At 43.7% G+C, this 11,821-nt stretch overlaps 1 protein-coding gene across 1 annotated transcript; it reads left to right on the top strand.

Moving 5' to 3' along the window:
* Window positions 1–398: 398 nt before the first annotated feature.
* SLC30A10 (solute carrier family 30 member 10) lies at window positions 399–11,458 on the top strand. The gene is made up of 4 exons (XM_064164533.1): window positions 399–1,053; window positions 1,500–1,583; window positions 5,012–5,248; window positions 5,974–11,458. Exons 1-4 carry the CDS (start codon window positions 534–536, stop codon window positions 6,447–6,449), a joined length of 1,317 nt encoding a protein of 438 aa, XP_064020603.1. The 5' UTR covers window positions 399–533; the 3' UTR covers window positions 6,450–11,458.
* The last annotated feature ends 363 nt before the right edge of the window (window positions 11,459–11,821 follow it).

Genomic DNA, 11,821 nt, shown 5'->3' with positions numbered 1-11,821 from the left:
CCCTGGGGCTGCTTAGCCGCTGGACGGGCAGGCGGTGGGAATCCCCGGCGGCTTCCCACTCGAGCCTGCGGCACCGGTGGCGGCGCGGGTGGGGATGCCAGTACTGGTGGCGAATGCCGGTGGTGATATCGTTGCTGGTGGCTACACCAGTGGCGGTGCAGGGCGAGTGGGATGCAGGAGTCCCTCGCAGGCTCCCACCCAGCGCCGCGGCGCAGGCAGTGGCTCCGGTGCGGAGCAGGCGGGCAGGCAGCGGGTTTTTCCACCAGCCTCCCACGCCGGGGTCGCGCCGCCGGTGGCCGCTGGCGGTGAGGCGTTGCCAGTGGGGCGGTGCGGGCTGCGGGCGGTGCGGGCGGACGGCGCCTTCCCCGCGGGGCAGGGCGGCGGGCGGGGCCTGCTGCGGGCGGGCGGGCGGCGGCGTTAAGGGCCGGGGTGACCGCACTTGTTGCGGGTTTGGCGGCGCTGCCTGCTGGGCGACCGAGCATGGTCTGGCAGTAGCGCGGAGAGGGGCACGGGTGGGCCTGGCCGCCGTCGCCATGGGGCGGTACTCGGGGAAGACGTGTCGCCTCATCTTCATGCTGGTGCTCACGACCGGCTTCTTCGTGGCCGAGTTGGTGTCGGGCTACCTAGGCAACTCCATCGCGCTGGTGTCCGACTCCTTCAATATGCTCTCGGACCTCATCTCCCTCTGCGTGGGCATCTCCACGGGGCGTATCGCCCGCCGCAGCCGCCGAGGCCCCCGCGCTACCTACGGCTACAGCCGCGCCGAGGCAGTGGGGGCCCTCAGCAACGCTGTCTTCCTCACCGCCCTCTGCTTCACCATCTTCGTGGAGGCCATCCTCCGCCTTGCCCGGCCCGAGCCCATCGACGACGCCCAGCTGGTGCTCATCGTTGGCACCCTCGGCCTCGCCGTCAACCTGGTGGGGCTGCTCGTCTTCCAGGACTGGGGCGCCTGCTGCCGCCGCCGCCGCCGCCGCTCGTCCGTCCCGCCGCCCCCTACCGCCACGCTGCGGGCTGTGCCCGGTAGCACCCCGGCTGGGGAGGCGGATCAAGCAGGTGCCTTTCGGCTGCATCCTTGCCGCCTCGCTTCCTCGCTTCGCCCTTCTGCCTTCCCCTCCTGTCCCCGCACTTTCCCCCCCCCCCCCCCTTCTCCCCCCCCCCCCTCCATCTTTCTCTGTCCTCTGTGTGACCCCAGAACCTGCCGAGCTGCTGGACCCATCCTCTGAGCCCCAAACCCACGCGTGGGCAGAGGGAAACTGCTTTAACCTCTCTGACACCCGCTGCCTCCTTTACCCTGTACTTTACACTGGGCTGCCCTGTGGGGTGGGGAAAGGAGGGTGTTGCTCAGAGAGCTGCACGGAAGATGTTTTGGCTTGGGTTTTGGAGGTGGTTGTTCTTTTGTTTTTTGCTGTCATCTTTGAAATAAGTTGGTTTTGAGAAGGCTGGTGTTTTTTCTGTTTGTAGAACTTATACACAACACAGCGTTTCTTCTTTGAATGCAGGTGATGCACCAAATGACCAAAAAAGCCCTGAGGAAGGGTCTGAGAAGAAAAAAGAGAAAAAATCTGAAGCTTTGAACATAAGAGGTATAGCATGGAAGTGTACTGCTGATTTTATGTTGGCTTTAAACACTTTCTGTTTGCTTGTTTTGTTGGAGTTGTTTGTTTGTTTTCTACTGTCAGTAAGAATGGAGCCAAAGCCCAGGGCTCTTCTATGTATATGGACCCAGTTATCTTTAGCAGAAAGGTTCTGGTGTGAAATAGAATAGATAATGACAAATTAGCATGATCTTGGTTTGGCTCTGAGCGTGTTCACTTCTTATTTTAATTCTTTAGAAGAATCCAGCCAAACTTTTTGGAAAGGAAGCACCTACTGCTCTAAGCTGAAGTCACCAGAGATCTTGTAGGAATGGAAAGCAGGTAGCTATGAGCTGCCTCTTTGAGTGTCACTGCTGTAGTAGTAGAGTAGTTTTCAACTTTCACGTTTCTGCTTTTGGGCAGAAACCAGAGTTTCTTTAACTCCCAAGGCTGGTAATGTTTTGTCAGCATGAGGAAAAAGATGTTGAAACTGGTGCTTCAGCATCATGTTTTTCCAGGTCCTTGAACTGTGACCCTGCCCCTGAGACAGGATCTGTCTGTCTGGCATTGTAATTTGTGAGTTCTTTGAGAAGGTGTGAAGTGGGAGAGTGTAGCTGCTTCTAGGAATAAATTAACCAAGTCTCTCTCTATAGGTGTTTATGTACATGCACCAGTACATACCTACTCTGAGCAGAGACAAAAGCAGATATCTTTGAGTATATTATACATTGGGTTTGTCCCCAAGGTTGTTAGAAAGCTGAAACAGAAGTTTCAGACTTCTTGTGGTCACTTCTGAGCATCACACGTTCCTCCAAAGTCATGTAATTTGGCATCAGACAAACTCAGCTTAAGAAGCTGACATGGCAGTCAGGCAACTGAGTTGTTTTGTTGTTGACTTTGGTTTGGATTTTTTTTGTTGTTGTTGTTTGCCTTTTTTTTTTTTTTTTGCCTGTCTTTAAAAAAACAAAAAGATGTTTTGAGAGTTACTCAAATGTGTCTGTAAGGGAACACACTTTGGAAATCAAACCACATGCTAGAGCCACAAGACTTCCCTGAATGTTTAGAAACTGGTGTCACTGGATGTCATGGCATTATAGTGGTAAGGTTATTGGGAAGGAAAAGCAAACTTTCACTTTCAGGGCTGGAGGAGAGAAGAATAAGAAACTGGTGAGTATGTTTTAGAGAAGGCTTTACTTGTCTGAATGACAGTGCTTAGGGTTAATGACACTGGAAACTTACAAGGAGTTTTGTGTCAGTTACTTTAAGATACTTGCTGTCACTTTCCAAAGGAGATTTTGTTGTAGTTGAAGTGCTACTTTGGTATGTCATCCTTGCAAATATTCCTTGCTTCTGTAGCCAGTGCTACAGATATGTGGCTTTAAAATTCTGACTCAAAACCTGGTTTTCCTTGGAAGTTAGTTACAGAGCTATACTTACTTCATAATCACTTGACAGAATGTTCTGTACATTGTAGAATTGCAGCCTCTCTGAAAAAAAAAAAACCAACCCATGGCTGGACTAAATGGATTGTCTGAGGAACTGCTTCCTTGCTTTTAAAATTAATAGGAGCAGAAATGCACACATTTTCCCCAACAGGATTGATAATTGTAGTGTAAAATTATTTCTTTTACTGGTTTGAGCATATAAAGAATAGTTCAGACTTTCCAGCACATGCTGTGGGAAACTATGCACTGCCTTTGGTCTTACAATGCTGACTTTATTTCATGGAAAGTAGTTTTCAGTTCTTGTAACTGCAGCTTTTGAGGATCAGTAGGGAAATATAACCAAGATGTACCTATTGATGGTGTTAATCATGTAAAATAAGCATTTCCCAAATCTCACCTTCTCAATTCATAATTTACCACAACTCTGACATACCTACTCTTTTCTTCGTTCAGAAGAGGGCTTTATGAAACCTATTCCAGTCCTTTTCAAGCTGTGTTCTCTAGTTAGTTGCCTTGGCAATTGCATCCTGCCTGCCCCTCTTGTTAGTGCAATAGCTGATAGCCTATGCTGAATCGGGATTATTTGGAAGTGAAAAGGAAACACTGCCACACTGTTAGGAGGAGTAAAACGCTGTGGGAGGCTGCCAAATGGGGCAGAACATGCTTGACTCCAGCAGAAAGGGCTGGAATCACTGAAAGCCTTTACTTTCTTATCTGGCCCAAATGATTTGAAGGAATTTGGATGGCTATTTTCTTCATTTCTCACACAGAAGATCTATATTAATGCATAGAGCAGGCAAAAACCAGCAGAAGAGTCACAGCTCTAGATCCAATTTGGTGTTCAGCATTACCAGAGAGTCAAAACTCTTTCCTGTGTCCCTGAATGTGTTTCAGAGAGTTTTTCAGTTTCTCCAGCATAGAAGTAATGATTAAATTGGAGTGAAGATCTTGAAAGTGTTTGTTATAAGGATGTTAAAAGGAGATGGTCCATTTTATTCTCTCACAGGCTCTGAATAAGAAGTATTAACAAAGAACTTAATGTATTTAGAGATGTCACGAATTTAGATATCAGAAAGGAATCTGAATCTGAACAGTAAAAGTGCAATTGACTAACGACAGGAAAAAGGAAAGGGAAGTGGTATTAAAAGAAAAGGAAAGGAAAAAATAGTTCTTAGATTATTGTAACTTCATAGCAAGAAGACAACTTTGGTCATTGTAGCTGTAAGGGTATTGCAGTTGGAAAAATGTGTTGTTTTTTGTCTTTACCTTTTGTGCAAAAACATATCTGTGGGTGTGAAAAGTGGTAGCCAGCATTCCTCTCTATTTAGAGTAGTCCAAGCACCTATTAAACTGTAGCCTCCATGTGAATGACTCCCACATCAGATTCTGTTATTTTTGGGAGGTCTTAGGGCTAGCAGTATTGGTGAAACAAGTGCCGATGTCACTGGTAATCAAGCTTGATCTGCAAATCTGAGTTCGAGGACATTGGAAGCCATAGGAATGGGCTTAGACTTCACTTAGGTAGTTTTTCAGATGCCTGCAGTGTTGTGGAAGCTGGTGGACTCTTACTAGGGCTGATCTGTGACTCTCTTAGCTTCCAGGCTAGAACACATAGATTTAGTCATCAATTTTTAATTGAGAGCTGAGATTCAATGTGCCAAGATCTCTCAATAATCTTTGGGCCATTTAAATGAACACATTTTATGTTGCCATGGCATTACAGTTGGACCTCAGTTGCTAGCACATCCTACATGATTTAATAATGCATTCACTTAAGCATCTGTGGTTCAGAGTCAGTATTTCCTTTGCTGCAGTTTTGTTCTGAAAGCTGCTAATGAGGACTTGGGTTGTGATGTTAGTGCCTGGAATATTGTGTTTTTCATGTCAAGTAGAAGGAACTTGAAAAAATGCAGTGCTGCTCTCTCCCCCTCTCCCCCTCAAATCCCAACCAGCAACCAAACCCGCTAATGGAAGTTGTGCCATTTGTTTCAGGTGTTCTGTTGCATGTTATGGGAGATGCACTTGGATCTGTGATTGTGGTAATTGCTGCTACAATCTTCCACGTACTTCCTCTGGAGAATGCTCCATGTAACTGGCAGTGTTACATTGATCCAAGCCTGACAATAATTATGGTGTTCATCATCTTGTCATCCGCATTCCCACTGATCAAGGAGACCTCAGTTATTTTGTTGCAGATGGTTCCCAAAGGTGTCGATATGCAGCTACTGAGTAAGTTGGATTTGTCATTGGAGTGCTATCGATTCTATTGATGCATTTCCAGTGCATGTTATTTCTGGGCTAACATGTTTGGATTATCTACTCATAATAGCTCTAAATTCTCAAGAACTGTGAGAAATAGTCACACGCCTGTGTCCTAGCAACATGACTCAAATCTCTCTGGATTAGTTACAGCATGCATTTTGAGAATGTGGTACTCCAACAATACATCAAAAATACCAGGCCTTGAGCTGTTAATGCTTTGTGTGGGCTGTTTGAGAAAGAACACTGAATTATGTTATTTTCCAGCTCTGCAGTGGCTTCTTCTGAAAGGCTTCCAAATTAGCTCAGGATTTTCCCTTAAGATTGTTTAATTTTGTAGCTCCCTGGTGTTGTTCAGAGTAGTTTAAGAGACCATTGCACCATGTTTGGGGCTAAAGAAACCAGAAGATGTGGGGCCTTGTCCAAGGAAGTGGTGCTCTAACGTTGCTTCTATGAAAAATGGGTAAATTGCCATTAGGGAGACTGAGGAATGCATGAAGCTAGAAGGAAAGGTGGTTTGCTTGTGTCATCTGGAGGCTGAACTAGGGTCAGAAGGAAGTAGACAACTTTTGCTAGGTACAGCTCTTCTAAAAAGCAGTTTGCGGACTGCTGCTTTCAGATAGGACTCTTAATGAGAAAGCTCCTACTTAGTCAGTATGCCAAAGCATCTAATACCTTTCTCTTATGTCTTCCAGCTGACAGACTAGCTCGTGTGCCAGGGGTTATCAGCCTTCATGAGATGCATGTTTGGGAGCTTGCAGGTGGGAAGAATATTGCTACCCTTCATATCAAGTGCCAAACACCTACCGATTACCAAGATGCTGCTTATAAAATACGGAAGGTTTTCCATGATGCAGGGATCCATTCTGTGACCATCCAGCCTGAGTACACTGACCACAAGACCTCCCAGCTCCTGTGCAGCTCACCCTGCATCTCAGAATCTTGTGACTCTCATCTGTGCTGCAGTCAGCATGAGCGTTCCCTGGTTAAAACTAATGGCTACACTGAGAAAAATGATAGTTCCCTTTCTGTGCTGCACAGAGACAATGGTTCAAGTAAAAATCATATTGAAATACCTGTTGAGTACCCACTGGCAGAGGATAGCATCAAAAATGTGAAAAATGGTGACAGGTCCAATGACAAACCACAGTTAGGCAGCACACGACTTTAGGCAATACCCTCTATTCCATGTGGTGCGTTCACAGAACAAATACATCCTGCCTGGGAAGGGGGTCAGCAGTGGTTGTGGCTGAAGTTATGGCAACAAGATTTCTGTGCTTTAGCTGTAAACCAAAATACACCTTAACCCCCTCCCCACCTCGTATCTGAAATAAGGATTAATATTTCCATGAAGGGTGTTGTGTTCATCTAAGATTTTTCTGATGCAGCCTAACCCAGTTCCTTACCAAACTGTGTGTGAATCTCTGTTGTTAGAGCGGATGGGGCATGTTGCTGTCTGCACTGATGCTTGCAGTTAAGGGCTAGTGGCACTGGGAATAAAACTCTGGCCTTTTCTGCTGAAGTGAGCCGTTTCTTGAAAGCCTTGTGGCCAGTTAACCATTGTGCTGGGCTGAACTACTGTGTGTTTATGAAGGACTTCAGTAGAGATGCTCTACTGATCCTGAAACCCCATTTTTGCATAGGCAGTTCATGTTTAACAGTAGCACTCGCGCTTCTGGCCAGTGGGGTTTGTGAGTGTCCAAGGAGGAGGGGAAGCACTCAGGAATTTTGACTTGCATTGTTTTCTTGATTGACTCCTTTGTTTAGGGACAGAGCAGAAGCTGGTCTGGCTTCTCTTCTGGTAATACTGGAGTCCTAGCCTAATCACAGACAGTTATGCTAAAGAATAGACTTCCTATCATGAAAGCAAAGCAAAGACAAGCATTGTCTGCACTGATTCTAGCAAATGGAATTTCAGGCAGTCATCCAATTAACTTTTACCTTGTTCACTGTCGTGATTGTACAATTCAGTCTATTTTTTAATCTTTTGTCTCCTCACAACAGAAGTTATGGTATCCACACTCTAAATTCATCATTATGCAGGATCTTTGCAGTATCTTTATACTCGAGTGTCTCTCATTTTTCACGTCGAATAAATAAGCTGATGCGTTTATTGTGAGCAGTTAAAACTCTGCAGTTCTCTTGTTAAGACATAATTTAATATTAATTAAGAAAGTCCCTTTGAAAGTTTAGATGCAGTATTATCACTTAGGGTGAGTTTTAAAACAACAACAACAACAACAAAAAACCAACAGGGACTTTTTTTCCAGGGTTAGTCTCAGTTATTTCTTGTTTGCTTGTTTTAAAGGTCTAAGCCCTCCTCTCTGCCCTGCCCCTTCTCCCCTTGCCCAAAGGTGTATTTCAAAGTCTATTTAGTGAAGCAGTTCCATTATCTCTATGCTGCTTGCTCTCTTTGAAGGCATGCAAAGGTAGTAGGCTGAGGAAAACAAGTGGACGTGCCCTGTCACCAGTGCTGGATTTGGCCTAGGTGTGTTCTCGAGGTTTCTGGGAGAGGAGACCCATTATCTAATCAACACTAGGTGTAGTGCTTAACCTCACTGGCTGTGCAGATCAGATCCAGAAGCATTCAGATATGTTTTGCTGTCAAAAGCAGAATGGTTCGTGTGGCCTGGCCAGGCTTTCATTCATGGGGACACCTACATAAAATAGTGGTGTCTTTACCTCAGTAACACCTAAGCAGAAAGGGCAAATTGACTTCCTGCCTGGGCTGGGAGAATACCAGGATCTCCTTTTAAGGCTAACTTGAAAGCAGTTAGTTGCTTATTAGCAAGGATGATGACTAACTTAATGAGTATTGACAGGACAAGGGATAGTGGCTTTAAAGTGAAAGGGAGTAGGTAGACATGAGATGTAAGGAAGAATTTCTTCACTGTGAGGGTGGTGAAGTACTAGAATGGATTGCCCAGAAAGACTGTGGGTACCCCCTCCCTGGAAGTGTTCAGGGTCAGGCTGGATGAGGCTTTGAGCAACCTGGTCTAGTGGAAGATATCCCTGCCCATGGCAGGGGAGTTGGAGTAGATGATCTTTAAGATCTCTTTCAATCCAAACCATGCTATGATTCTATGAATATTAAAACAACACAGCAGGATATTTTGCTGCTTGGAAAATGGTATTTACTGAAGCAGCAATTGCAGTCTAAATAGCACATTCCTATATTGGTAGCCATCATTTTGTTTTTGCACACATTCTTAGGTGAATTAATATATGTGATAGCCTTCCATTGTAGGTTTGTACTATAGACACTGAAATATGTGTTAGCACAATTAAAAGCTTGATCCTCCAGTCTTTTGACTCTGTTGGCAGCAGCAGAGGGGAAAGCAGCAGGATCTTGCTTGGCAGTTGTTGCACGAATTAATGTAAATCAGGAAACATTTTAAAAGCCTGTGGCATAAAGACAGCCCTTTCTTCTTTTGGTCCTTATTTTTAACTATGATAGTGTTTAAGTGTCACTGTTTAGGTGTAAATAAAAAAACCCCATCGTGTTTATAGGTTTGGTTTTTTTTGAAGGACTGGAATAGAAAGCTCCCAAAATAACAACAAAGTCTACAGAGAGCTCAGTTTCCAGATGGCCTGTAAAATGAGCACCCTTGAGTAATTATGCTTTTGTGTCTTACATCAGGTAATTTTTTTGTTGTTGTTTGATGTATATATTGTATTAAATGGTTGAAAGATGAAATGGCAGTATTGTTTACTCTGGAATTACAGAAAAGTAGCCTGTGAAGTGTTTGGGCATTAGACAAAATGGGCCACCTTTTTCTTTTGTCCTTCTAGTGTTTGTTCAAACTGTGGCTATCTGTTGGGGTTTTTTTTTTAAGCTTTTGGAAGTGTTGTCACCTGAAAATACAATGAAGCAATGTTCTCCAACTTTTCTTCTTGTTTGCCTGAATGTACTGTAATTGTTGCCTGGGAATAAATGGGACAATACTAAGGACCATAAAAATCATCAGGTCTAGAAAACAAGCAGATTTAAATTTACTTTATTACTTAAGCAAGCAAAACCCACAGAGTTGTGTTATTGATGAGATGAACCTTGGTTTTTTTTTGCCATGTAGAGACTTTCAGGGTATTCAGCTAAGGATTCTGACTCAATATCCTTGCCTTCCTCTGAGTTCTGCATCAAAGTATTTTTCTCCTCTGTTGTGTGTCATAGCTAGGCTGTACTGGGTGTCCTCTCTCTACTTACCTAGAAGACTTCAATCTAATCAGTGTGTATATTGACTTATTTCCCTTCAATTCTTGTCATTTGTCTGCTAACTCTCTTGAAGCAGGCTTACCTCATGTTGAAATATTTCAGTATTTGCCCTTAACTATGGGCACTTGTTCTAAATTCATCTATGTAGCATATTGTACTGTCATAAAATCTCCTTTCTGGCCTCTAGCTTAATTGCCTCTTTTTTCCCTTTCAATTCAGCATCATAGAATTTCTGACTATTGCATGTTGGTTGTACTACTCTGTCGTCTTCAAGTACTCCCTTATGACTGCATCATGATCACATTTGGGTTTGCCCCCAATGATTGCCCCTATCTGTTCCTCTTTTTCTGGGGAGGAACTTCTTTAAGGGTGGTGGAACACTACAGCAGGCAGCTCAGAGAGGTGGTGGAGTCTGTCTCTGGAGGCATTCAAAACCTGACTGGATGTATTCCTGTGTGACCTTCTTTAGGTGAACCTTCCTTGGCAGGAAGGTCACTTCCAAGCAGTACCATTCAGTGATTCCATGAAATGCAGGTGACTGTCAACTGGTTAGCCAGCTTATGTGGCTCTCTCCTCCAGAACCAGCCATATATGCTACACAGCTGTAGGACAACAAAATATTTGCTAGCCTTGCCTGGCAGTTTTGGAGTAAGAGTGAAATCTGGAATGAATTAACATGGCACTGAATGCAAAAGCAATTTACTGGACCTTTTCTTAAAGCAAATCAATTTTTGTCACCTTTTCAAGTGTGCCCAACATGACTATTTGATTGTTGACTCCTCCTTCTGTAACTCTTGAAAGGCAAATCTTGGCTTTGCTCTTCTATGTAAAGAAAAATAATGGATGTTATTTTTAGGAGTTTTGCCTTTGCTTTAGCAGATTTTCAGACAGCTTCCTTATGTTATTTGTGGCACTTGTTTTGACTTGTAGTGCAGCTGCTTCCCCCCCCTAATTTTCCATGTTGTCTCTTCAATAAAAGCAGTATGGTTTTGCTACCTTTTTGATCATGGTGGTGTACCTATGATACAGTTTAGAAATACCTCTTTTATGCACTGGTTAAATTTTTGCACTGTGTTTTATCAAAATTTAGCCACTTTCTGGTTTGTTTTTTTGTTTTTTAATGATGTGTTGCACCTTACCATTACAAACCTCCTTGGACCTCGTTTAGTTCCTCCTGTTCTTTCCCCCTCTCCTACCTGATTTATGACACTTTCTGTCCTGATGTTCCTTTTCATTCTGAACTTTGAAGGGAATATGCCAGTATCTGAATCATCCCCAAAGTGAAATTCACCACCCAAAGTCTATGGATGGCTTGATGTGAGCTGCTCCAAGAACTGTTTTATGTCCTGTGGTCTGTGTAGAAGTGTTGTCTAAGTGGCCATCCTGAGATATATATTTATATATACACTTCTATTACTTATAAACACTCCACCTGAACCAACTTGTTAAAGAGGGTTGATTCCTAAACCTAAGAAGGTATAATGAAATCAGTAGGGTTCATCAGTCATTTATTAATGCCTTTGGGAAAAGCTTGAATTGGCTAATTGGAAAGCAGGTAAAAAAGGATGTTTCTGAAAAGGTAATTCAAGAGCTATGATAATTTCCACAGGTTCTGCTACTTTGCCATGCAGTGGGAACACTTTCTGTGTTTGAATAGTGATACCTTGGTAAGAGGATGTCACTGTACAAGAATGTTACATTATGGAGTTGTGTTGCTGAAAAGTTTCCTCCACTTTTTCCCTTCCTTAAATCGCATAAGTAAGGTGCCAAAATGTAATTTCCAGGATTGCTGACTCAATGATTTGGAAATCTCACTGTGGTTTTATCAACTGTTAGTGAAAAATTACTTAAAGTTTTATGTACAGTTGTTTGGTTTGGTTTCTTTTTTTTTTTTTTTTTTTTCCAAATGAAGTTTTAATGTCTGTAAATAAAGTGTATTTTTAAATAAACCTCTCGAGCTTGATGTGTGATAGCAATAAGGAGCTTGTGTCAATTTGGATGATTTTAAGTCTTTTTATATTGGACCTGGGGGTACTGGTAGACAGTAGCTGAAAATGAGCCAGCAGTGTGTCCAGTGGGCAGGAGACCCAATGGCATCCTGGCCTGCATCAGGAACAGTGTGGCCAGTAGGACAAGGGAGGTTATTCTGCCCCTGTACTCAGCACTGGTCAGGCCAAACCTTCTTGTTTCTGTGGCATGATATGTTGGATCATTTCACATACATTACATTTTGGACATATCTGGGACATGAGGAGGGCTTACATTTCATAGAGTCACACAAATAGTGGCCACAAGGAATGAAGGACAAATTTAGAATATAGTTGGGATTA

Source organism: Pogoniulus pusillus, chromosome 25, assembly GCF_015220805.1.
Source record: "Pogoniulus pusillus isolate bPogPus1 chromosome 25, bPogPus1.pri, whole genome shotgun sequence".
Lineage (NCBI taxonomy): Eukaryota > Metazoa > Chordata > Aves > Piciformes > Lybiidae > Pogoniulus > Pogoniulus pusillus.
Note: the sequence above shows the minus strand (reverse complement) of the source record. Positions and strands in the feature narration are given on the sequence as shown.

Excerpts from the sequence above, each read along its gene's own strand:
- SLC30A10 (XM_064164533.1), top strand. The coding sequence starts at position 534 with ATGGGGCGGTACTCGGGGAAGACGTGTCGCCTCATCTTCATGCTGGTG. Across the intron at positions 1,054-1,499 it reads TGGGGAGGCGGATCAAGCAG|GTGATGCACCAAATGACCAA; the intron begins GTGCCTTTCGGC and ends CTTTGAATGCAG. Across the intron at positions 5,249-5,973 it reads TGTCGATATGCAGCTACTGA|CTGACAGACTAGCTCGTGTG; the intron begins GTAAGTTGGATT and ends TATGTCTTCCAG.